This window comes from Callorhinus ursinus, unplaced genomic scaffold (genome assembly GCF_003265705.2).
Source record: "Callorhinus ursinus isolate GAN/ISIS: 27379988/994484 unplaced genomic scaffold, GSC_fseal_2.0 scaffold70, whole genome shotgun sequence".
In the NCBI taxonomy this organism is placed as follows: Eukaryota; Metazoa; Chordata; class Mammalia; order Carnivora; family Otariidae; genus Callorhinus; species Callorhinus ursinus.
In genome coordinates, this window is record NW_027397132.1 from 5,916,651 (window position 1) to 5,942,374 (window position 25,724).

The following is a 25,724-nucleotide window of genomic DNA, read 5'->3' on the forward strand; positions in this document are numbered from 1 at the left end:
AATTTCCTTTTGTGTATATTCTATAGCTCTTTTCTTCCTGGTTGCCATGGAGATTATATTTAACATCCTAAACTTATAACCTTCTAAATCGAATTTGTAGTAGCTTAACTTCAGGAACGTGCAGAAACCCTGTTCCTTCACAGCTGTCTGTACGACACCCCTTTGGTTGTCGATGTCACGGTATTTCATCCTTACACGTTGTGTGCCCCAAAATACAATCATTCTTTTAAATGCACTGTCTCCTAATGTAGGTATAAAACAAGACTTGCAATTACAAACAAGTTAACAGTAATAGCAGCTTTTAATTCCTGATTATTTTTCTTTAAAAGTATTAGTCTTTTTATTTTTTAACAGATTTATTTGAGAGGGAAAGTGACAGAGAGCATGAACAGGGAGGAGAGGAAAAAGCATGCTCCTTGTTTGGCAGGGAGCCCGACATGGGGCTCGATCCCAGGACCCTGGGATCATGACCTGAGCCGAAGGCAGACACTTAACCGAGGCGACCCCAAAATATTAGTCTTTTATATCACATTGATAACAAAAAGTAGTTACAAATCTTTCCTGATATCATTTCTCCATACAGCCTCAAGTTACTATTGTTCTTTCATTTCATCCTTGATCCTCATCTTAGGGGAAAAGTGCTGGTTTTTCCCGACTGCACGAGGTCAGCTGTAGACTTGTCACATAATCAGGCCTTCATCATGTTGACATATGTCCCATCTAACCCCGCTTTGGTTTTATCGTGAAGAGATGTTGTACTTTGTCAGTTGCTTTCCTTTGCTTTTTCTGCATCTACTGAGATGATCATATGGTTTTTAAATGTTTTGTTGATGTGACATGTCCCGTTGATTGGTTTGCAAATGTTGAGCCATCCTGCATCCCTGGAGGAAACCCACTTGCTTGGGGTGAATGATCCTTTCAGTGTATTGTTGGATTTGGTTTGCTGGTATTTCGTTGAAGATTTTTGCATCTGTGTTCATCAGAAATATTGACCTGTAGTTCTTTTTCATAGTGTGTCTGGTTTGTTATTAGGATAATGCTGGCCTCATAGAATGAATCTGGAAGCTTTCCTTCTATTTTTTTAGCAATAGTTTATTAACTCTCTTTTAAACGTTTGGTAAAATTCACTGGTGAAGCCATCTGGTCCTGGACTTTCATGTGTTGTGTTCTTTGGTTACAGATTCCATTTTGTTACTAGTAATAAGTGTGTTCAAGTTTTCTGTTTCTTCCTGATCTGGTTTTGTAAGATTGCATGTGGTATTAACAGGTTTTAGGCGGGTCACGGCTCAAGGCATATGGGCCAATCTTCAGCTTTATCCAGAAGCCTCCACCCTCATTTTCCTTGGGAGACTGAACCCAGCGCCCTTCTGTATGTGTAGCATGATGCTCTGCTGGCATGAGTCCCCAATGGCCCCCCTCCCTCAAAGAGGGTTGTGGTTAGGGTACCTGCTCTGGGCTGGGCTCTGTGCCTAGATACCGGTAAGCCTGTTTGACAGGGCTCTGCCCTCAGTTAGTGACTGCACCATTTGCCAGTAGAGACGGGCATGAGTCAGAGAAGCGACTAAAATCCCACCTGTACTGAGGGCTAGGAACAGTGACTCTGCATAATGGGGGGGCGGGGACCATATCCCAAAGGTGAAGACAGGTACTGGGATGGCATGTGCTAAGGCCCTGTGGCCAGATGGAACAGAATAGATTTGAGAAGCTGACAAGGCTGAGGTAGGAAAGGAAGGGCATTTGAGCTGGGCAGACCCTGCAGGGCCTGTGGCCATGCTGTGGACTTGTATCGTTATTAGAGGTGCAGTGTTTTGCTTGGAAGATGTCATGGCCCAACTTGAACTGCCACTGACCTGTCCAGCTGCCATGGTTTCAATGATCTGAGGGAGTCCTGAGGGAGGTGGGAGACCAGTGCTGGGGAGCAGGCAGGAGACAATGCCTTCTGGCCCCAGGAGAGGGACTGGAGAGTTCACTGATGACCCGAATGGGGTTGGGTGCACCAGGGGTGAAGAGAGTTGTGGGCAGGGCCCGGAGTGTAAAGTCACAGCCTGAATTGGGAACCCTGTGCACCAGGTGGGGAATACAGAGCATTGGTGTGGACACTGCAGCATGGGCCTGGCCCAGGGGCAGGGCCGGGGCATGCAGCAGGTGGGCGTGGCGGAGGAGGAGTAATTTTAGCTGTGGTGCAGGCGGCTCTGGGATGACCCCTTCAGCAGGAGTGGGCTCTGGAGCCCTAACAGGCATGCAGGTGCCCTGTGGCTGGCAATGGCCAGGTGTCGGCAGGGTGAGGAGATATTTGGGCTCATCCAGGGTTCGGGGCAGATTCCAGCATCCGGTGGGCAGGTGTCTCGGGAGTGGCGGGGCATGGCAGCCCCAGGAGGGGGCGCTGCAGGTCCACCCTGTCCAGCGAGGGGGTTTGGCTCATGCAGAGCAGCTCTCCTCCTCCTCCTCCCCTTGAAGATGGGAGGCAGCAGCTCTGGGTGGATTTAAAAATAGATGAGCCTCGCTCTGGGCAACATACTCGGTTTGTAAAAATAACCCCATCTGAGAGGAGAAAAGCCTCCCCACACCCAAATCTGCATCAGGGCTTGGGGGCTGGCTGGCTTGACCGTTGGCCTCCCACCCATCTGTCCCCGGCCCATCCCGAGCTGGCTGGCCACAGCATGGCTTGTTCCCTGGCCCCCCGGCCCGTGGCCCCTGTGGAGCCGGCCCCGTCCTCCCAGGCCGCCTCAGGGCCGCAGCCCGGCAGGCCCGCATCCACCCTCCTGCCCGTGTTCACCTACCTCTGACCCGCAGGAGATCGTGGACTGGTTCAACGCGCTCCGTGCCGCCCGCTTCCACTACCTGCAGGTGGCATTCCCAGGGGCCAGTGACGCTGATGTAAGTGGCGACTGCTTGTGTCCGCTGGGGGGCTGGGGGACTGGCCAAGGGCCCCCATGTACCCCTCTCCTTTATTCTGGGGCATTTCAGCTCAGTGGCAGCAAGCAAGTGGGGAGGGGGCCGGGGGCGCGTGGGGGAGAGCGACCAGAGGGCCCAGGCCTGAGCCCATCTTCTGCCCTAGCTGGTGCCGAAGCTCTCCCGGAACTACCTGAAGGAAGGCTACATGGAGAAAACGGGGCCCAAGGTGGGTCTGACCGGCTGGCCGGAGCCCCCCCTCCGAGATCAGCGTCTCAGCTACCTGGGGCTGGGTGGGGCTGGTGGGGTGGCCGTGGAGGGTCAAAGTGCCACTAGCACCCCTGGGAGAGGACTCTGAACAGATCATCTTGGACGGCCCTGGACCCCAAAACCTTTGGGGCCCTGTGGACCGAGGGCTGAGCCAGCCTCGTGTCTTGGCCCCCCGTGCACCTCCTCGGGCCCTACTAGGGCCAGCTCAGCCCCTTCCCTGCCTCGTGGAGGCACCCCCACGGTAGCCCCACAGCCCAGACGGGGCCCCGGGGAGGCGCGGCGAGGAGCAGCACGTGCAGAGGCCCTCGGTGCGGCCACCTGGTGGACAGAGCAGGGCGCAGCACTGGCCACGGAAGGCGCCGCGAATGAGTGAAGGATGAATGCATGCATGTGGGGGTGCCCTGCCTCAGGCTGAGCAGCGGGACCCCGGCACTCTCTGACCCACAGCAAACAGAAGGCTTCCGGAAGCGCTGGTTCACCATGGATGACCGGAGGCTCATGTACTTCAAAGACCCCCTGGTAAGGGCGGGTCTCGGCCCAGGCCGGCTGGGCCCTTGCAGGGCGGACGTGTCCTCCCCCACAACGCAGAGATGAGCGACAGGCCCGTCTGCTGGCCACAGGCGGCGGGAATGAGGAGCAGGAGGGCGGGTTGGGTCTCCGGGGTCGGGGCTTCCCCGGCTATGAGCAGAGCCACCCCCTTGCCTAGGGGCTGCCCGGCCTCTGCCCACAGGACGCCTTTGCTCGTGGGGAAGTCTTCATCGGCAGCAGGGAGAGTGGCTACACGGTGCTGGACGGGCTCCCACCGTCCACCCAGGGCCACCACTGGCCGCATGGCATCACCATCGTGACGCCGGAGCGTAGGTTCCTGCTGGCCTGCGAGACGGAGACGGAGCAGCGGGCCTGGGTAGAGGCTTTCCGGAAGGTCGTGGACAGGCCCATGCTGCCCCAGGAGTACGCAGGTGCGTGCAGATGGGGTGGCAGGGAAGGAGGCCCAACGCCTCCTGGGGGGCTGTGACAGGGCTAAACGCCTGTCCTTTTTCCAGTGGAAGCCCACTTCAAACATAAACCCTAACGAGAGACGGTTCTGGAGGCCCGAGGGAACTGGACTCGCTGAAGTGGCCATCGAGGAGGCAGCGGCCAGACTGGGGGGGGGCCGGCAGATGAAGGAACCGGCTTCCTGGCCCCAGCCCTAAGTGGCAGCCCCGGACTTGGCCAGGTGGGGCCTGAGCTTTAGCCACTAGGACCTGTTTCTCTGGAACCTCACTGCAGGCCGGCCGACCTGACCTCTGACCCCACCATGCTGCCACCCACTGATGTGACCCCTGCCATGCCCTCCCCCCCCCCCCCCCCCCCCCCCCCCCTCCCCCCCCGGCCACTGAACCACTCTTCCTCTGAGGCCTAGGCCCGGCCTCCTGGCTCAGGGCAGCCCGGCAGCCCCTCACCAACTCCCCCTGCCCCCTGCCCACCTAACCAGGACCCTGCCCCTGAGCAGGAGGCTGGGCCGTGGGGACAGCGGGTGGCCTGCATGCCTGCCCTCCCCGTCCCGCTCCTCCTCCAAGCCCCCCTCAACAAGTATTTATTGAGCACCTGCTGTGTGTCGGTCATGGGGTGCTGGGCGCTAGCATGGGGGACAGGGTTCCCCTCAAGCAGCGGACCTGGCACGTGCGAGAGGGCCCCGGGGGGTCAGAGGCACGGGGGAGCTGCAGCTCACTGGGCCCCAGCACGCCTGGATTGGGAGGGAGGGTGGACGGTCAGCTCCTGTCCGCGGCCCGCTGGGCACTGAGCCCTGGGAAGATGGGGGCCCAGGCTCCCCCACAGGACCCAGCGCGCGGCTGGCCCGCCAGGACTTACGACCACCTAGCCGCCTCCAGTGGGGGGTCGGGGGCACAGAGAAGCAGCGCGTGCAGGTGGCAGGTACCGTGTGGGTGGCCCCCCACTGCCAGCCATCCCCTAAGGCAGCCCTGGACCAGCCCTTCAGAGAACTAGGAGGGGGTCCCGTCACGCCAACCCTCATGTCCTACCCTAAAGTGGCCCCTGTGTAGGGGGAGGGGGCCTCGGGGTCCCCAGGGCCTCTGCCTGCCCTTGTGGGCCCCCCACCACCCCATCTCCCCTCTGCACCTGAGGCTCCCCTGCTCAGACCTGTGTAGGCCGGGATGGGGGGGGTGCAGGGGCAGGAGAGAGTGCCCCCCTCACTCCCATCTCAGCTCTGGTCCCCAAGACAGCTGGGCCGGGGGGTGAGGACAGTCGCAGGGTCGCCCAGGGCCCCCACCCCCTCCCGCTCCAGGCAGGTGCCTCCTCCCCAGCCGCGCCGACGCCACCACCCGTGATCGCTAGCCCGTCTTCCCTGCTTCCAGCCCCGGAGGGGGGCGGGGCGGGGGGGGTCTCATCCCGGGTGGAAATGAAAAGACAGAGGCCCCCAGGACTCCCCCTCCCCATGTGGGGGGCAGCCCCAGCCACGCATTCTCCGGGACTGGTTTCCTAGGCCCTGTCTTGACCAGACGCAAGGGCACTGTGCCCAAGACACTTAACACGTTAAAAAGAAACAACAGAACATCCTACCGTTGGCACAAGTTCTCCAACGAGGTCGGGAGCTCATGGCCCGCAAAGGGCGGTCACGGTCCTTGCCTCACACACCCCCGGCCACCGGTACCCCGTGCTCCACGGGGGAGACGTGGGCGGCCCACGACCCGCACGGCTACAAACAGGAGGCAGCGTTCCTGGAAAATGGCAGCGCCACTCACAACCGCATGAAAAAAGTGGCAGCGCTCACAGGGAAAGCGGGGTCAGGTGCACGGCCGCAAAGCTGTCTCCTACCCGGGAGGGGGGTCTCCATGTGCTGAGGGTCGAGACAGACGCTGCCACCATGAGGGGAGTGCGGAGGGACGCCAGGAGGTGTGCGCGGTCTGTGCTCATCTACTTAGTTTGGGGCAAAATTCAACATAAAAACCCGCATTCTGCTCCGACGTCCCTCCCACTGGACTGACTGTGCTGGATGCATTTTGTGGTTTCAGAACAAGCATCACGGCACAAGCCGCGGGTCCATCGCAGGCTTGGGGCCTGCCCCTTATGAGGACTCCCTCCACCACCACCCTCCACAGAGAGCCCCGGTGGGTAGTTTGTGGGGGGGGCTCAGCGCTCTCCTTCCCCCACCCCGTGGCCTGCAACGTAGAACCCGTGCCAAGGCAGGACCCCACTGCATCTGGTTTCTCACATTTAAAGAAACCACCACGTAGTTACACACAGATCACAAGACCTTCCCGACACCGGCCGCTCGTGGCCGCCCACAGCACCCCCTGCGGGCACAGCACGCAGGCCTGGCCACCACTGGTCTTGGCAACCGCTCCCCGCCCGCCGGCCCCAGGAGCTCACTCAGAAAGGACGAGCGCTGCAAAGCCCAGTATAAAGGATTTATTTCAACTCAACAAGTAACACAAACCTTCCTTTAAATTCCATTTTACAGTCAATAAAAGTGTGTATCTCAACTCCTTCCCATGCATGATCACTGTGTATTAATCTACAACTCTTATTTGTGAAAAAATAAAGTGTTTCCCCTCTCGTCATTGCTCTGGGAACCTCTGGTATAGCGTCAGTGAGAGAGGGCAAATCTGCTCACTCCTGGTTATTTGGTTAAAACCTACAATGCCAGGTCAAAGGAACCAATCACCCAATGAAAATAAATACTGCATTACGAAACGTGGAAAGGACTCCTGATCCCAAATGACCGTGGCCTCAGGGTGTGCCCCAGAGCGGCCGCCCAGATGCTCTCCGGGCCACCGGCAGCCGCCCCCTACACCATCTTCGACGGGATCGGGCCTGCGGGCCTGCGCCGCACGCCGGGTCGCCTCCCAAAGCAAACCAGACACAAAGGACAGGGAAAGGGTGGTAGCGCGGCAAGGCCTGTGCTTTATTGTGGGTCAGTCTGAAGGTGCAGGTGCAGCCCAGCCAGCCCAGCCGCAGCAGGCCGCGCAGCCCCGGGCCGGCTCACAGGCGCCCGCGTGGCCGCCATTGCCTCACAACGGGAGCCCCGGGTGTGAGGGCCCGGGGTCAGGGCGTCTTCATGCAGGCCGGGCGGGCGGGGTCAGTCGAGCTCAATGGGGCTGCTGTCGTCCTGACTGTCCTCGCCCTCCTGCTCCGAGGCACCCATGAGGCTGCTCAGAAGGTTCCCTGGAAGCAAACGCAGGGGCTGTCAGGGGCACGGCGGCAGCACTCAGTCAGCATCCCCTGCCTGGGGAACCCCACTTTCCATGGTGCCGTGTTCCGGGGCCCCCCCGCCGAGTCGCTGGGAAGACTCAGTGTGCCTGCAAGGCCCTGGCAGCTGGGGAAGGACCCTGAGGGCCCACCTTGGGGGACAGAGCACGGCAGCCTGACAGCTGTGGAGAATCGTCAGCAGAACCACGTCACGGGGAGGTCACCGTCAAGCGGGCACGCGGGTGTACATCACAAAGAGGTCAGGACGCGTTCACGTGCAGATATGGTGACCACTGTCCCCCCCAGGCTGCCACCACTGACACTTTTATTCAAAAAACAATGATTCAATACAAACTCAGGAGATGAGAAAGTCCCCTGAGGCCAAACCACCATGAAAAAAAATAAATGGAAATGTGAACAATGTTGTCTGGACAGACTCGGGCATGCAAAATCAGGTCCATCAAACAGGCCACCAGAAGCCTGGGTGCCAGAAGGGGCAAGTCTGAAGTTCTGGTGGGAAGTGAATAGGCACCAAGCGTCAGGACACCCATGGCGAGGCTTGAGGGCGGGGCGTCACGCCCGAGAGACGCCAATTCACACAAATACCACCTCGGCTTCAGATGCACGCAGCCCCACCCAGGCCCAGATATGGCAGGAGTTCCTTCCACGAGACAAATCCAGACACAGTTTACAAGTAGAAAGTCCAACTGTGTATAACAACTTTCAAAATTATCTCAGACCAAAGACCTTTCCACAGAGCGTGGTATGGCTCAAAGGACGCAAATGCCCAGCCAGGCCAACCCTGCCGGGCCCACGAGGCAGGGTGCCCACCTGGATTTGGGCAGTAGGGCGGGAGCAGCATCACCAAGCTTTGTGGGACAAGCCCCCACCTGAACCTGTCACCTGGGGGCCACCTCAGCTCCGGCAGGAACACACTGCACAGTGCAATCAGTGTGGGGGACATGTATCCTTTACATAGATCAGCCATCTGATTCTGCAACGTCATTTCCAGAAGGAAGCTGAGGAAGGGAGCCTCAATGCTGCCTGGCCGCATGAGACCTCTCAACGGCAAGACCGGTTTAACTACGAGTGGGTGAACGATGAACTCTGTGAAACAGGATCTACTCAAAAATCCCACCACATTCAGGCTCACAAAATCCATGTTCAGATGAATGACTAAACTGGCCGTTGGCTGGCAGAGGGAAGAAGTCCGTACGAGACCGCGGGGAAGGCCACACCATGTTGCCAGGCTAGGCAGATGAGGGGCAGAGGCCTGGCCTCCAACACGCACCAAGACTAAACCATGAAGAAATGGACCATCTGAACAGACCAGTAACAAGTAAGGAGACTGAATCCGTCATCAAAAATTCCCAACAAAGAACGGCCCTGGCCCTGACAGTTTTACTGGTGAATGCTACTCAACACTTAATAACCAACACCAATCCTTCCCAAACTTTTCCAAAAGAATTGAGGGGGAGGGAGCGCTTCCTAACTCATCCGACACGGCCAGCAGAACCCCAGAGATACTATGAGAAGATCACAGACCAGTATCCCTTGTGAACACGGAGGCCAACACCCTCAACAGACCACTGGGAAACAGGACTCAGCAGCACATTAAGGACGACGCACCACCAACAAGCGGCTTTATTCGTGGAAAGCACAGAGGGCTCCCCGTGAGAACCCGCCAGTGTGACGCACCACGTCAGCAGAACGAGGGGAAGCCCACACGATCGTCTATCTCAACTGCTGCAGGAACGGCACTTGACCAAACGTGACGCTCTCGTTAAGGTATTCAAGAAGCCAGGAACAGGAGGGACCGCCCCCCCCCCCAACAGTACCCGCCGTCTCTGAAAACCCCACGGCAACCATAATCCTCGGTGGTGGAAGACTGCCAACTCCTCCTCGAGGAGCAGGAGCAAGGGGAGGGTGCCTGCCCTCACCACCTCCAGTCCACACGGTACTGGCAGCCCCGGCCGTAGCAACCAGGCACGAGGACGAGGGAAGAGGCATCTACAGTGGAAAGGAGGGAGCAAAATGATCTGTTTGCATATCTTATATGCAGAAAACCCTACAGACTCCACAAAAAAGTTGTTAAGAGTAAATGAATTCAGCAAAATAACGGGATACAAAGTCAGCACGTGAAAATCAGTTGCCTTTCTTTACGCCAGCAATGAACAATCTGAAAAAGAAATCATAAAAACATTCCATTTACAACAGCATCAAAAAGAATGAAATACTTAGGCACTAACCTTAACCGGGGAGATGAAGGACTCACGAATGAAAACCACAGACCACCAGGGAAAGAGATTAAAGTCATAAACAAACGGAAGTCCTTCCCAAGTCTGTGGATTGGAGGACTTGACATGCTGCAAAGACCAGTGTCACCCACAGCCATCCACAGATTCAATGCAGTCCCTGTCAAAATCCAATCCCTTGTTTGCAAGAAGAGAAAAGCTCATCCTAAAATGTATATGGAACTGCAATGGACCCAAACAGCCAAAACGATCTTGAAAAAGAACAAAACTGGAGGGATCGCATTTCCTGATTTCAAAACTTACTCCAGGGTGAGCACAGCAGTGTGGTGTGGGCACACAGACACAGAGACCCACCGAACAGAACAGAGAGACCAGAAATAAGCCCACATGCGGAGGGGGCAAACCATCTCTGACAAGGGCTTCAAGACCACTCGGGGGGAAGGACGGTCTCTTCAGCCGATGATGCCAGGACACTGGACGTCCTCGAAAAGAAGGATGCTGGACCCCTACGCCTCACACCATGTAACAAAACCCTCTAAATGGATCAAGGACCTCAATGTAAACCTGAAAACAGTAGAACTCTTAGAAGACGACACGGGGCAAAAGCTTCACCACACTGGGCCAGACAAGGACATTATGGATGGGACACCAAAGGCACGAGCAGTGGAGGAGAAACATATAAACTGGACTTCATGAAAATTTAAAATTCCATGCATCAGAAGGCAGTACCTACAGAGAGAAAAGGCAGTGGAGTGTGGGGAAGGGTGAGCAGGCTGAGCACAGGATTTTCAGGGCAGAAACCACTCTGTAGAACTCTCTAATGGTGGATACGTGTGTCTAGACCTATACACGTACAACATCAAAAGTAACCCCAACGTAAACCATGAACTTCAGGTGTCCATGTAAGGTCATCAATTCTAACAAAGTCACCACTCTGATGGGGGCGCCGGTAACAGCTGTGAGGGGGCACGTACAGAAACGGATATTCTCCATACCTTCCTCTTTATCTTGCTGTGAAGCTAAAACTCCTTTTATTTACCTTTTCAAAAAAATTCATTTATTTTAGAGAGTGCACATGAGCAGCGGGAGAGGCAGAGAATCCCAAGCAGACTCCATGCTGAGTGTGGAGCCCAACACGGAGTTCCATGTCAGGACCCTGAGATCATGACCTGAGCCAAAACCAAGAGCCGGATGCTCAACCAACTGTACCACTCAAATGCCCCGCTGAAACTGCTTTCAAAAAATAGTCTTTAAAAAAAAAAAAAAAAAAAAGAGGCAAACCACAGGATGGGAAAAAATGTTCAGGAATTTTATATCTGATAAGGGATTAGTATCCAGTATAGAGAAATCACCAACCTGGTTCAAAAATAGGCACATGACTTGAATGGACACAGACACATACAAATGACCAATAAGCACAAGAAAAGATGCTCAACATCACTAACCGTCAGGGCGATGTGAATCAGAGCCACGGTGAGACCCTCACACCCACTACTGAGGCACAGACAACAGCAAACGTGGGCGAGGACACGGAGAAACTGGAGCCCTGTGCACGGCTGGCGGGATGGGAAACGGGGCTGCTGCTGTGGCAGGCAGTCTGGCAGCATCTCACAAGTTAAACCAAATTTCGACGTGACCCAGCAATCCCACCTCAGGGTATATTACCCAAAGCACTGGATGCAGGGGCTCAAGCAGATGCACGCAGCCCCACATTTACAGCAGCGTTATGGGGTGCACCAGAGAGGAATGGACGAACACAGTGCGGTCCATCCACACCGCGGGGTATGACCCGGCCTTCTAAAGGAAGGAACCACCCCTACCCCCACGGGGACGAGCCAGACACGGAAGGACACGCACGCGGTCCCCGCTCCCACGAGGTCCCGGAGTCATCAGACTCACGGTCACAGAGGGCAGACGGCGGGGCCGGGGCTGGGGGGGGCGGGTGGGGGTCCGTGCGTCACGGGGACAGGGTCTCCGTGTGCGGGATGGAACGTTCTGGAGGCGGACGGGGGGACGGTGCCCCTGAACTGGATGCTAAGAAATGGTTAAACAGCAAGTTTTGGGATACGTGTATTTTACCAGAATAAAAAAAGAAGAAATCCACCTTGATTCTATGGCCAAAGGAGAGGGAAGCCCTAGGGCCGACAGGACCCTCTCAGGCGTGTCTGGGAATCTGCTGAAGGACCTCGAGGCCAGCCAGGGACACGGAGCCTCGGGAGAGCGCCACCGCACGCCGGGCAGTGCCAGCGGAGACAGCGCCCCGGGGGGAGGCCAGGGTGTGAGGCTGCCACGCCGGCCCCGCTCCCACCCCGCAGGCGCCCCCCGCTCCGGCCTTACCGAGCAAGCCCCCGTAGGAAGAAGTCTGCTTGGGCGGCACGCCGAAGAAGAGCTGTCCTATCCTGTCGAGGTACTGGAAGAGGACGGGCACGGGGTCACCATGGAGCCAGAACACGCCCCATGCGCAAGACCTCCCCCACGCTCCTCTCCGGGGGCCGCCCGGGGACGGAGGACTTCTCTTGCTCTCCGGCTGCCGCCCCCAGCCTCTCACCTCATTGTACATCGGGTCCCGCCGCAGGGACGGCTGGTACTGCTCACACAACACCGTGAATACGGTCAGTTTGCCTCTGAAACAGGAGAACAGCGGGGCCCAGCTCTGTCTCCACGTGAAAATCACGGAGAGCCGAACAAGAAAAGCACACGTGCACACGCCCCGAAACACATGGGAGACTCACCCGTCTACAGCCAACAGCAGAAACCAGATGAAGTTGAGCAGAGGCTGGACGAACGGAGGGCCGTTCTCGATGGACGGGTGCTTCTGTGTGTACGTTGTGAACACCACCGATGCGCTGCTTTTGTTTTTTAAACAGAGAAACCTGGAAGCAACACCCTAGTAAGTGGGCAACTGATGCAGAATGCAGCGGCATTTCTACAGGTGCTCAGGTGAACATGGCATGTGGGACGCCTCCAGGGGCACAGAAAGCTGTCCAACAGCCTCTGGGCCGCGCGCCTGCACCGTCCCACAGCTCCGGCAAACCGAGGACCTGCCGGGCCAGGCTCGGTGCTCAGACAAGCTGCGCCGCCCCCCTCCCGTGAGCAGGGCACCTCCTGACTGCCACAGTTGATAGGTGAAGAGATGAAGCTTCGGAAGGTGACAGTGTCCAAAGGCAGCAGAGCTCGGACACTGCAGGGAGTTGTCGGGACTACAGCCTGTTTGCACCTGTCAGGCCCCTGCCTACGTGAGCAGTGAGCCCAGGGGTCCGTGGGAACGAGGCCGCAGGCCCCAGGTGCTGTGCCGGGCAGGGGACAGGCTCTGTTTTCTGCCCCAGGGGGACATCTCCACAGCTGGACCATCTGCACTGGGGGCCTCCACCTTGTTAAGCTATAGGAAGGGACCGATGGGAAGGCGCCTGGTGGTTGCACATGATCCCGTCCGGTCCAGGGACTCTGTGCACCATACACCCCACAGCCCGGGGCAGGGAGCGCTGGGGTCTAAGAAACGTCTGTTTCTGAGTTGCAGATGCCAGCAACGCGCCGCTGTGCAGCAGAGCGTGGAAGCTCTGAGGTGCTGTCGAGTGCATACAGTGAGCGTTCTGTGACCCCAACCCCTTGAAATTCCTAAGACATTTCCTATTCCGATGCCCGGCCACCAAACTGGTATGTGTCTGCGGGAGGAGCACACGCAGGAGACGCCCGGAACTCGGGCCACAGACCCCTCCCGTGTGCTGTGTGTGCCAGCACCACCCAGGCCTGCTGCGGGCAGGGAGAGGAAGCAAGGAGGCCTGATGGAGTGGGGACGGACGCTCGAGATGTCCGGGAAGCCAGGCGCAGCCCTGGAAAAGCTTCAAAAGCATGCGCAGTCCCCATTCCAAGACACCTTGTAAAATTTATTAAATATGCACGCCCTATAAAAAATAGCGGCTTGACGCTAAGAAAGCCAAAAACCTCTAAGAGGTACCATGAGAAAACAGACACTGGGGAGTCACAGCAGAACGCTAATTCCGGACACTCACTTCCGCAGCCGCCTGGGAGAGCTGAGAGGGACAGCATGTCCCATGCCGGGAGGTCTGCAGCAGGGTCACAGGGCAACAAGGCCAGGGGACGAGGGACAGACCCGGACAGCCATGGAGCACAGATGGGACCGAGTGAGCGTGGGTACCTACTGTAGCACAGCCTGGGCCACGAACATGTCCACCTCGCTGCGGAAGCCCCTGGAGGTCGAGTACTCCACCAGCATGTGGGCGCAGCCTTCGCCGTCCGCAGAGTGCAGGAAGTGGTACCGGGACTCACAATAGTTCTGCTCTACAAAGGGAAGGGGGACACTGATGAATATGCACGTGTCAGTGCGCCGTCCCTGCCCCCACCCTCCTACCCGCACACAGGGCTCCACCACCGCGTCAAGTTCAGCGACGCAGGAAGCTTTCGGGCTAATAGCACCACAGTGCCTGTCTGCTCCAACACTCAAGGTGTTTTTAAGCGTTTCTCTTTTTTTTAAAAATGACCAAAATCCCAATCTTCTCAACATCAGTAAGTGACTCAGGCTGTAAACCTACTCTCCCCACTCATCACTGAAAAATCTACCTGCTCCCCCTCCCCCTCCACACTGAGGACTCAACACCCCAGCCCCTCCTTTTCCGGCTGCCACAGCTAAGTGGGTGTGCTCCGCAACCGACAGAGCACAGGACGCCCAGGGTGGCAGCTGTGCCGAGGCAGAGACCCAGCCCAGGCCGAGCCACCTCCCAGACCACCTCCCCACACCCTGGCCCATCTCCTGGAGCAGACGGGATCACGCCCCTGTCCTGCTCACAAGCTACCTGGTTCCCACGCCTTTCCAGGGCTCTGGCCCCGGGCCCCTGCTGCCTGCCACCTTCTACCGGGAACACCAGCTCTCAGGGCCCTGCATGCCGCCTTCAGGAACGCAGAACAATTTGGAGTCAGCATTTCTTTGTGCACCTGTGCTGCCTCTCCTCTCTCCCTCAGACCCCCTAGAATAACCTTTTGGTTTTAGAGCATCCTATGAGAAGGGAAATTGGGCAAAACGACACCCATGTGCTCTGGCCCAGCACAAGGCTCCCTCCAAGAACTGGACTGGAACCCACCCTGGAGCAACTCGGGCATGCTGTGGGCCCGGTTCCAGACCAGCACAACAAAGCAAGTTCTTCGACAAAGCAAATCAAACTTTCTGGTTTCCCACTACACACAGAAACTACGTTTAAGCTACACTGGAGTCTGTTAAGTGTGCGGTAGCCTTATGCCCAGAAACGCCTTAAGAAATGCCTGACGGCTAAGGAATGCTAACATCACCTGAGCTTTCAGGGAGTCATAGTCTTTTTTGCTGGTGGAGGGTCTTGCCTCGTCGTTGATGGCTGCTCACTGATCAGGGTGGTGGCTGCTGAAGGCTGGGGTGGCCGTGCCAAGTTCTTAAAATCAGACAGCACTGACGTTTGCGGCCCTGATGGACTCTTCCTTTCATGAGGGATTTCTCTGTAGCGTGGGATGCTGCTGGACAGCATTGTACCCACAGGAGAACTTCTTTCAGCCTGGGAGTCAGTCGTCTGACACCCAGCTGCTGCTTTATCAGCTCAGCTCGTATGAACCTCCGAATTCTTTGTGGTCACTTCAACAGTCGTCACAGCATCTTCACCAGGAGTGGATCCCATCTCAAGAAACCAGTTTATTTGCTCCTCCATAAGACGCAGATCCTCGTCCGTTCAGGTGTGAGATGGCGGTAGTTCGGTCCCACGTTCAGCCTCCACTGCTGATTCTCTTGCCATTTCCACCACATCTGCAGTGACTTCCTCCACAGAGTCTTGAACCCCTCAAACTCGTCCACGAGGGTTGGAATCAACGTCTACCAAACTGCGGTCACTACTGGTATTTTGATCTCTTCCTATAAATTATGTTCTCAGTAACATCTAGCATGATGAATCCTTTCTAGAAAGTTTTCAATGGACTTTTCCCAGAACCATCAGAGGAATCACTATCTATGGCGGTGATAGCCTTATGGAATATATTTGTTAAAGAATAAGACCTGAAGGTTGAAATGACTCCTTGATCCTTGGGCTGCGGAATGGATGTTGTATCAGGCATGAAAACAACATTTATCTTGCAGCCCATCTCCAGCAGAGCTCTTGGGTGACCAGGTGCATTGTCAGCAAGCAGTACTATTTTGAAAGGAATCTTTTTTCTGAGCAGTAGGTCTCGACAGTGGGCTTATTGTTCAGTAAACCATGTTGTAAATAGATTCACTGTCATCCAGGCTTTGTTGTTACGTTTCTACAGGACAGGCAGAGTAGATTTAGCCTAATTCTTACGGGCCCTGAGATTTTCAGAATGGTAAATGAGCATTGGCTTCAACTTAACGTTACCAGCTATATTAGCCCCTAACAAGAGAATCAGCTTGTCCTTTGAAGCCAGGCGTTGACTTCTCTCTAGGTACGTAAGCCCTGAAAGCCCTAGACGGCATCTTCTTCTATCAGGCTGTTCCATCGTCACTGAAAATCTGTCGAATGCAGCCCCCTGCAGTAATGACATCAGCTAGATCTTCAAGGTCACTTGCTGCAGCTTCTCGGTCACCATGCACTTTTAGTTTATGGAGAATACTTCTTTCCTAAAAAACCTCACGAACCAGCCTCTACTAGTTTCAAACCCCCGTTCTGCAGCCTCCTCACCTCTCAGCCTTCATGGAACTGAGGAGAGTCAAGACCTCGCTCTGGATCAGGCTTTGCCTTAAGGGAATTTTGTGGCCGATCTTCTATCCTGACCACTCAAACTGTCTCCATATCAGCAATAAGGCTGTTTCGGTTTCCCATCATTCATGTGTCACTGGACTAACCCTTGTCACGTCCTTCAGGAGCCGGTGCTTTGCGTTCACTACTTGCTGTTTGGTACAAGAGGCCTGGCTTTCAGCCTACCTCAGCTTTGGACAAGCCATCCTCACTGAGCTTAACCATCTGTAGTTTGTTATTTAAAACGAGAGATGTGGGACTCTTCCTTTCACTCGGGACAGAAAGGCCACTGTAGGGTCATGAACTGGCCCAATTTCAATATTGTTGGGTCTCAGGAAACAGGGAGGCTGGAAGAAGGGGAGAGACGTGGGACCGGCTGGTTGGTAGAGCAGTCAGCACACACACATTTATCGGCGAAATTCACCCTCTTCCATGAACGCAGTTCCTGGTGCCCCAAAACCAGGACAGTATCAGAGACCACAGTCACAGATCACCGTAACAAGTTATAATGAAAAAGCCTGCGCTGTTGCTAGAACGACTGACTGTGACATGGAGACACCAAGTGAGCAAGTGCGGTTGGAAACGTGGCACCAGCAAGCTTGCTCAAGGCAGGGCCGCCACAAGCCCTGACTTTGTAAAACGTGCGCAACAGAGGGACGCCTGAGTAACAGAACGCCACACACAGCCAACATGCCAAGAGGCGGCGAGCCGCAGACGGCAAACCAACATGGCGGCAGGTGGCTCCGCCCCCATCGGGGGACACACCTCCCTGGAGGTCCCGCAACCTGGGCCTGCCCCCGGGCACCACAGCTCGGCAGACATCCCTAAGCACAGCCTCCAGACACTGTGGACACTGTGGAGGGCGGGACGTGGAATCTGCACTTCTCTCCCTTGGGGTTTGTGCCTCAAGTGCTATGTGTAACTGCGGTCTCTTGAATTTTAAAATCGTCCCATTAAACATCCATGCCTTACAGCTGGCTCTTAGCCAGCGAGGGCTATGAGGGACTCTTGAAGCGTTTTCTGCTTCTTAGCCACAGACACAGGGTCATGCCCCATTTTCTTCCTGGCGTCTCCCCACACGCCCCACACACACAGACCGGGCATAATGGTGCCAAATCAATGCTCGCTGACAACAGAGGTTTGCCACAGGCGCCGCCACCCCCCTGCACGTGCAGACTCAGCGCCCCTGGAAGACAAGGCCAGGGCACCCCCGCCAGCCTGGCAGGCACAGATGGCCTCCCACCGAGGTCAGTGAACAAGACACACCAGTGTCCTGTGGGCAGGACCGACAGAAAATACACGGGGACCATGCTAGTTGGGCAGGCCAGGGTGGCGGGCTGAGGCCAAGTCCAGAGGAGCAAGGCGCCCACGGGGCATGTGCGCCAGAAGAGGGAGCCCACGATGAGACGGCCACAGCCTCGGCCTCGAAGCGTCAGCTGCTCGTTTTCAGGCCCCACGTGCTTCTTGGGTAGGGGTGGGGGAGGGCTTCCACTGCACCCTCCAAGGAGCATTTCCTTGACTGTCTAACCTTTGAACTGACATCTGACCGTTTTCTCGTCATGCCCCTCCAGGGTGAGGGTAGGGCTGGCATGCCTGCATGCAGGGGATGGAGAACCCTCCCGCCTCGTGGGTCACAGCGGGTGGGGACACACAGTGGAGTGAGCACCGCTGCCCACAGACGCTCACACGGCTGGCTTCCCAGCATGAACAAGGGCTGGGTTCATGGCGGGTGCCCACCACAAGCAGGAACGCGCCCTGAGCCCGCTGACTGTGGAGGACACAGACCTGTCTGACCACTGTGCCACTTGCTGCGAGCAGGCTGTTTCCAGGAGGAGCTGTCACAGACATTCTGGTAGAAGGTTGCCCCCAAGTGAAGGAGGCTGCCCCTCTGCTCCCACCAAGGTACCTGCCCACCATCACCACCCCTTCACCTACCCCCTGCCCAGCGTACGGTCGGACCCCCCCACGAAGGCTGACGCACTGTGAATGAGCTGCCTGCAAGGTGCTCACCACATAGGAGACAGCGCTTCAAATTCTCCTGGACAAATGCTGTTCAGGACACCCAACCAAATGCCTTTTCCTGTGCCTGAGAGCAGACTCAGAGCCCAGGATGGAAACCATACCCAGGAACTGCCAGGATCCCCCCTTCATGGACTGAACAGCCCCCACAAATGCTTATTCAGAAGCTCAGATCAATGTGAAGAAAACACAGAGCAGGGTGCCATCAGAGGGCTGGTCTGGGGAGGGTGTCCCAGAAAGGAGGCTGGTGTGGGTACGGTGAAGGCCCACCGGCAGGAGGGGCCAGGCCGGTGGAGAGCAAAACCTCGGCTCCTTACTTCCGGTGGCCCATGAGTTCACCTGATTAAAGTGGCTAACACAAATAAAAGCCATGTGGGGCATAAAAAGGAACAGCTGTTCCTGGGACGGCTAGCACCCGCCCCTGAGAGGTGCTGTCTGCACAGGTGCCCCCGGCCTACCTTTCCACAGGGTGAGGGCCAGCAGCTGGTGGAGCCGGGGGTGGCCCAGTTTCCCAGATCCTCCACTGGACCACTTCAGGGCTCGAGACACAAAAGCCACTCGTTCTGGAGAATTTGGGTCCATCAAACTGAACAGTTTGGCCAGATTTTCTAAAACAACACAAACACAAACTCTTACCCAAAGAAACACGCTGCTGCTCAGCTCTCTGGATGCTCTATCTTATAGACGTTCACCAAAACAATTACTTCACTTCAAAACCTGGGAATTGGCATGCCGGGGTGTCCTTATCACGCACCCTCCCACACCCAGGACCCCCCCCCAACCGACCTCTCAGCTGCAGAGCCAGCAGCCACTTGCTCTTTTGTGGCCTCAGGGCTCAGCCTGTGTCGGGGAGCTGGGTGGGAGGGGGCGCTCTAGCAGGGAGCTGGCCCGCAGAGGAGCAAGACCTGGGCAGGTAGGTAACATGCTGGGGTGCAGAGGCGGGGAGCAGGCCCCTCCTCCATCCCTCTGGCTGGGCAGCTCCTAAGAAGGACTTCCCCCATTGCACATTTACCACATGGGGCAGGCTGGCAAGCCAGGTCTCCCGGACAAACCAGAGGCCACCGTCCGCCACAGAGAGTGCGCAGGGGTGTCATGTTCCACATGCGAAGGTACCTCATGCACAGTAATAAAGCCTCACCCAGCAGCTCATCGGCCACCTCGACTTCTGCCTTCTCCAGCGACTCTAAGACCAGCATGGACAAGTCCGCAGCACTGTTTTGCTATAAAACATGGAAGTGAGTAAAAATCACAAAAACAGCTCTGGCTTGTTCTCAGAAGCCAAAGCTGGATGGCCACTCTGGTTTCCAGCTAACAACGCATGGTGGACCGAAGCTAAGGACACTACTCTGAGCCCAGCGCTCACTCGGCAGTGCAGCCTGAAGGACCAAGACCCCAGCTGCATGTGCAGCACCCAGCTCTCTCAGTGGACACTCGCCCAGCTGTGGCCAGTGCCAACAAGGCCTCTCCCTGGACGGTCCTTTTCCAACCCGCAGGCCCCAAGCAGGGAAGGGGACAAGGCCCCTGCGTACTTGGCCGTGGCTGAAGAACAGCAGTGCCCCTGAGCACATGAGTTCCCGCGCCTCTGTGTGCTTGCTCTGTGACATGTATCTGTGAGAGAGAGAGAGAGAGAGAGAGAGAGAGAAAGAGAGAGAGAGAGAGCAGAGCCCCAGTTAGGTCCAGTTAGGCAGATGCTCCACCACACACATCCTCCAGAGTCTGACATACCCTGTTAATGACGTTCGCCCAGCCCGATGGCTATAGTTTGGAGATTAAATGCTAAAGATAAAACGTTTGCATCAACATGAAAGCTTCATAAAGCAAACAATCCCGTACACGGGCACGCAGGCGCCCAGGCCTCCTACCAAAGATGGAGTGGAGCTGTGTTCTGTTTCCAGAGGCCCACCGCCTCACCCGGTGGTCACAGCACCCTGCCCCCCTTGGAGTCTGTCCAGGCTCCACGCTGGGGTGCTCCACGGCCCAGGTCGCCCTGGTACACACGGAGTCCCAGCTGGCAGAAGCTCGGACCTCAGGGGACAAGCAGACCTGTGCCCTACATCTGACAGCAGCGCCCGCAGGGGATGTCGTCTGTGCCTCAACAGGCCTGGAGCAGCTCAACGGTTTCAGCAGGACCCAGAGAAAGGCTGGTTGACTTCCATCTTGAAGCACAGGCCTGCCCGGGTGGTAGGAGCTGCGTGAGGGACAGAGCAGCACACTGGGGTCCATCAGAGAACCAAGTTCAAGGCTGCGCTCGGGGGTTGGGACAGCAGGAGCTCCAGGACGGAGACTCCCGGGTGGGGGACGAGGACACACACGCACGCAGCACCCACTGCGATGTCACTGCGGTCCCCACCCCCCAAGAGCCCCTCCGGCCTGCCTCACTTTCCCACTTTGAGCACATTTCTCAGTTTCCTGAACTGCAGAGACAGAAACACAGAGCAGCCAGAGCCCAGCAACTAACTCAACACAGACCACGGGAGGATGGTCCACCTGCAACAGACCGCGTCCAGCGAAGCACAGCTGGGTGGGAGAGAAAGTCAACAGCAGGAAGTGGCTTCCCAAAGCACAGGCGGAGCTAGGCACAGGTGGTGCCGGACGCTCCATTCACTGGCTGGAATTTAACTCCATGATCATCAGAAAAGAAATACAACCCCTCAAGTCTGTGGCTCACAGTTAAGACACAACCTATTAAAGACACTAAAGCAGCACAGAGGTGCTACCAAGACAGGCAAACACCAAACACACGCACCTGGGAGCCCGTCTGCAGCTCACCCGGACCAACGGGTCAGGTGGGAATGCGAGCGCTTGGCTGTTCAATTAACCACGGAAAAGGTATTTTCTTCAAAAAGGTTCCACAACCAGACACCGCCCGCCCCCCCTCCCCCCGCCCAGGAGAACACAACCCCATCACAGTCACCCACAGGGGAACCCAGCTGGCCCAGACACGGCCCCAACAGAAGACGCCATCTGCTGGGCAAGGGGGTGGGGCTGGTGAGAAGAACCTGCACCCCCAGAAAGAAAACCACCAGCAGCCTGCAGGTCATCTGCACAGCCTGTGGTTTCTGCAACAGCGCTTTTGAGAGCCATCCCTCTCTCCTTCAAACACGCGCACACACACAGCCTACACCCACACCAACCCAGCTCATCCCCGTCTGGTCCTGCTGGGAGCCGCCCTGCACATGACCTGGGGCCAGCACTGCCACGGACTGTTCTGGAAAGACAAGTATTCGGAGGCACACCACCTCATGCTGCCACTTCCATGGATGTATAGGCACTTATCCCAAGTGACAATCTTGCCAGCATGCTGCTACTTACAAAACACAGGACAGAACTCTACACTCCTCTGTCTGATGCACAGCAAGAGACCACCTCTCAGGACACCAGATAAAAGAAGTTGCTAACAAGCAGGTGACAGCAAATCACTGGGGTAACAGGGCCTGCTTTCAAGCACCCGCCTGGGGGCCCAAGGCGGGGGGCAGGGCAAAGCACCCCGTCCAACACTCTTCCCATCCAGGTGAAATCACCTGTTGCAGATCAAGGAAAGCCAAAAACAAACAGTGAAAGGCAACCCTGAGAAATGAATGTGCTTCTTTCTGCAGAACTCAGGGAATGGAAAGGAATTTAGTATCTGGGTCCAAGGCTCCGGGGGGCTGAGAGCAGATGGAGCAAGGACCCTCCAGCCCAGCACCATGCATGCAGCCCCCAACGGCAGGTGTACCTGCTCGGCGCACCTTGTGGGCACATGCTGGTGTCATCTGCCAGCCAACAACTGACTGGAGGGGGAGCAGAGGGAGAAGCAGACTCCCCATGGGGCTCAATCCCAGGACCCCAGGATCATGACTTGAGCCAAAGGCAGACGCTTAACTGACTGAGCCACCCAGGCGGCCCTGTAAGTTTTTCTTTTAAAAAATTTTTCTTCATTTAAGAGGCAAAACCACACAAATCTCAGAAAGGCCCCTGAGGGGGAGGCAGGCTGGCTGCAGAGGCCCTCCCGGAAGGTGACGATCCTAATACTGGGCCAAGTGGCCCTGTGGCCACCCCCGCAAAACAGCCATGGAAGCCAGAAAGGGGGTGGAGAATGACCGAGCGCCAATAAAGCAATAGGCCTGAAAGCAGACTCCCTCCTCGTCCTGGCGGAGAAAGATCTGAAGACACTGGGTGGCCACCCGCTGGCACCAGCACCACTGAATGGTCAGAGCCTTCAGCTGCGCCACCAGGCCTCAACTACTGCCCACACCTGAGGCATGCGCACGGAGTAAATCCAACCCACCGCACTGCCCAACCGCGTGGCCCCTTCTCCTTCAACTGCCGTGAGACACAATTAAAACAGTGCAATTTGGGGACACCTGGGTGGCTTGGTGAGTTAAGCTTCTGTCTTCAGCTCAGGTCATGATCTCAGGGTCCTGGGATTGAGATCCCTGCTCAGCAGGAAGTCTGCTTCTTCCTCCCCGCTCTGCCCCTTCCCTTGTTCGAGCCCTCGTGTGCACACACGCTCTCTCTCAAATAAATACAATGTTAAAAAACAAAACAAAACACAGCAATTTGGTGAATGTACCCCAACAGGTAAGTAGGTAACAAGCTGTGGTCCATCCACAGCACAGAACACCACTGGGCAACAGAAATGAACTAATGCTTCACACGTGGGTAAATCTCCAAATAATCATGCTGTACAAACTCAAGATGTGCAAAAAGAGGATATGATTCCACTCACAAAACATTCTAGAAAATGCAAATCAACCTATGGGCCACAGAGAGCACTGGCTGCCTGGGGCAAGGGTTGTGAGCGATGGATTCTGAGAACAGAGAAAAGAACCTTTTACGTTTTCGGTGATGGATGTTCTTATCTTGACTGGGGGTAGTTTCATGGGAACATACATGCCAAAATGCATCAAACTGCACTTTTCACATAAACACTTAAATATAGACACATATATTGATTTACAGAAAGACCAAGAACCTAGTATAACCCAGTGAATCAGACTCGTCCAGGAGCTGCACACCCAGGAGGGTCTCAACAGGACTGGAATCACAGGTCTGCAGGGACGGTCCCCTGGGAGTCAGGGACAACTCCAGGCTAGTTCAGCCAGGCCTTACGGATGGCCATGAATGCCACCATTAACTTTGTCCCCAGTGGGGCCCACGGCAGAGGATTTATTTTTCCCAACTCCCGAGCGGTGTAGGCGCACCCCAGATGCCCCAGGAGGAAGCCGAGGCTGGTCTTAGGTCACAGAGCACAGGTGGAATCCGAAGCCAAGTCAAGGCTGGGATGGCAGAGAGCCTGCTTTCCATCACCACCCCCAAACATGGGCAGAGAGACTTGCCTCTTCACAGCTCATCCCACAGGGCAAAACTGTCTCAAAACAAGAAACATTGTTTATTTTTGGGAAGATCCAGTTTTGCTGATTAATCAGCGGGTAAATACCTGCGTAGCAATCCAGAGAACAGCCAGCACCCGGGCCAATCTGGAGCGCTGGGAAAGCTCCCCTCACGCGGACTTCTGGCGGGTGAAGCTGCCAGGCGGAGGAGGCCTACGCCCAGCTGTGCTCACTCCTGCGCGGGCTTCCTCCAAGCCGCGGAGCCCCAGCATGGCCGGGACAGGACCTCGGAGTCCCCGCAGACCCTGATCCATCGTGTCACTCACAGACATCAAAGCCCAGGCCTGAACGGTGCAAAGGCCCGCCCCAACGGCCCCTCAGTGCCCTACCACAGCAGTTCGGGCAGGAAAGGCCCTCCACGGACCCGACTGAACCCCGACGGCTGTCGTCCAGGCCCATCCCAGCGAACCCCCCCCCCCCCTGCTCCGCCTGGACCGTCCAGCACCGCCGAGCGCCCCCCACGCGCGACGACGACTCAGACCACAGCAGCAGCGCGCCACAGCACAGCTCCCGTGACCGCGCAGCCCACGCGGGGATCGCCGCAGGCCACACACCTGCCGACGCGCCGGAGCCGCGCGGAGAAAGCACCTTTGACTTCAGCGCGCCCCGCGGCAGTAGCCCGCGGCAGTACCCCCCCGGCACGCGCAGCGAGCCCCCCAGCGCCCCTGGTCCCCGGGCCTCGCCGCCGGGCCCCCGGCACCCGCCGCGCTCTCCCAGCCCCCGGCCGCGCGGGTGCAGGCGCGGGGCCGGGCTCACGGACACGGCTGCTCCGGCGCGAGCCGCGGGGGCCGCGGGGCGGGAGCACGTTTCACCCGCACGACCGGACCGCCGGGGGCCGCAGACCCCGGGGCTCGCTCCAGGCGAGGCCGCGGACGGGCGACGCCGGGTGGGGGCCCGGGGAGGGCGGACGGGGTCGGGCAGGGGGAGGCCGGGGAGGAGACGCCGGGCGGAGGCAGGGGCCGGGCCCGGCGTCCTCCGTCCTCCGCCTGCCGGCCGCCCGCCCGCCTGCTCCGACCGCCGCGGCGACAGGCAGCAGCGCGAGCCAACGGGGGCGCGGGGCGGCGCGGCGCGGCCAATGGGAGGCGGCCGGAGGCGGGGCGCCGGGCTCGGCGGAAAGCCCTGGAAGGCGGCGGCCGCAGCACCGCGGCTACCTGAAGAAGAGGGTCCGGTACATTTGGTGCGCCTCGTAGTAGTCGCCCTTCTCGACGCTGGCGCGTAGCTTGCCCTCCACGCGCTGGACCCCGCCGCGGTTCCGGGCGCCGTTCCGGGCGCTCTCCTGCTCGGCCATCGCCGCCGCCGCCATCGGGCCGGCGCTCCGCGCAGGGCTGACGCTGTCGCAGGCGCGGTCGGCAGCGCCTCTCGGCTTCCGTCCCGGCGGCCGCCCGACGCCCTCTACGGTGGCCCGCGAGGAGCCGCGCGCAGCTGGAGGCGGGCACGCCAGCGGGCGGCCACGTGACCGAGGGGGCGGGGCCGCAGACCCTGCGGCGGGCGGCCACGTGACCGAGGGGCGGGCCGCGGGGCGGAAAGACGGCGGGCGCGCACGTCCCGGTGGCGGGGCACGCTGACGCCACAATGGGGACGGCGCGTGACGGCAGAGCGCGGGGCTGCGCCTCCCCGCCGCGGGTGCGCCCAGGACGGCTGGCCCGAGGCCTAGCAACCACCAGTTCAGCGGTCGTTGGGATGCCAAGATTCTGAAATAAAAGCCATGTTTTCATGCTTTCTGCCGCAGGCCGCCCTGGGGAGGTGAGGGTGACCGGGTCTGGGGACCAAAGAGAGGGCCAAGTCCAGGTGACAAGTCATTGCTCGAGAACGAGCAGTCGTCGGCTCGCTTGGACACAGAACCTCCTGTTAACGCGGAGCTGGAGGTCTGGGGGGAAACGGGGACAAGAACGCGCACCGGGACAGCGTGGGGCCAGTGGACCGGTTCTGGGCACGGGGACGGGGGCACGGACGGGCTCTGGGCACGGGCACGGGGGCACGGACGGGTTCTGGGCACGGGCACG

At 57.7% G+C, this 25,724-nt stretch overlaps 2 protein-coding genes across 7 annotated transcripts in view; one reads left to right on the forward strand and one right to left on the reverse strand.

Annotated features, from left to right (window-relative positions):
• ADAP1 (ArfGAP with dual PH domains 1) overlaps positions 1-4,748 on the forward strand; it is a 74,540-nt gene extending 69,792 nt beyond the window's left edge. For 3 of the 4 annotated variants that reach the window (XM_073886259.1, XM_025863645.2, XM_025863646.2), the window contains 5 exons: positions 2,794-2,877; positions 3,059-3,121; positions 3,610-3,681; positions 3,869-4,121; positions 4,206-4,748. In XM_073886259.1, coding sequence (XP_073742360.1) covers positions 2,794-2,877; positions 3,059-3,121; positions 3,610-3,681; positions 3,869-4,121; positions 4,206-4,234 — 501 coding nt within the window. In that variant the 3' untranslated portion in view covers positions 4,235-4,748. The remainder of the gene's footprint in view (positions 1-2,793; positions 2,878-3,058; positions 3,122-3,609; positions 3,682-3,868; positions 4,122-4,205) is intronic. The other variant, XM_073886260.1, reaches the window with a different exon arrangement.
• Positions 4,749-7,044: 2,296 nt separating this feature from the next.
• On the reverse strand, positions 7,045-25,122 carry GET4 (guided entry of tail-anchored proteins factor 4). Of its 3 annotated transcripts, none has more exons than XM_025863641.2 (9): positions 24,873-25,122; positions 19,879-19,957; positions 19,488-19,569; positions 18,808-18,957; positions 13,766-13,904; positions 12,338-12,478; positions 12,154-12,229; positions 11,943-12,015; positions 7,045-7,326 (listed from the first exon to the last, which is right to left on the reverse strand). In XM_025863641.2, the coding sequence occupies exons 1-9, from the start codon at positions 25,022-25,024 to the stop codon at positions 7,241-7,243; spliced, it is 978 nt and encodes a 325-aa protein (XP_025719426.1). In that variant the 5' UTR covers positions 25,025-25,122; the 3' UTR covers positions 7,045-7,240. The 3 variants fall into 3 exon arrangements, with proteins under 3 accessions (XP_025719426.1, XP_025719427.1, XP_025719428.1); XM_025863642.2 differs by lacking the exon at positions 24,873-25,122 and adding an exon at positions 23,769-24,387; XM_025863643.2 differs by lacking the exon at positions 24,873-25,122 and adding an exon at positions 20,075-23,732.
• Between the last annotated feature and the right edge of the window lie 602 nt (positions 25,123-25,724).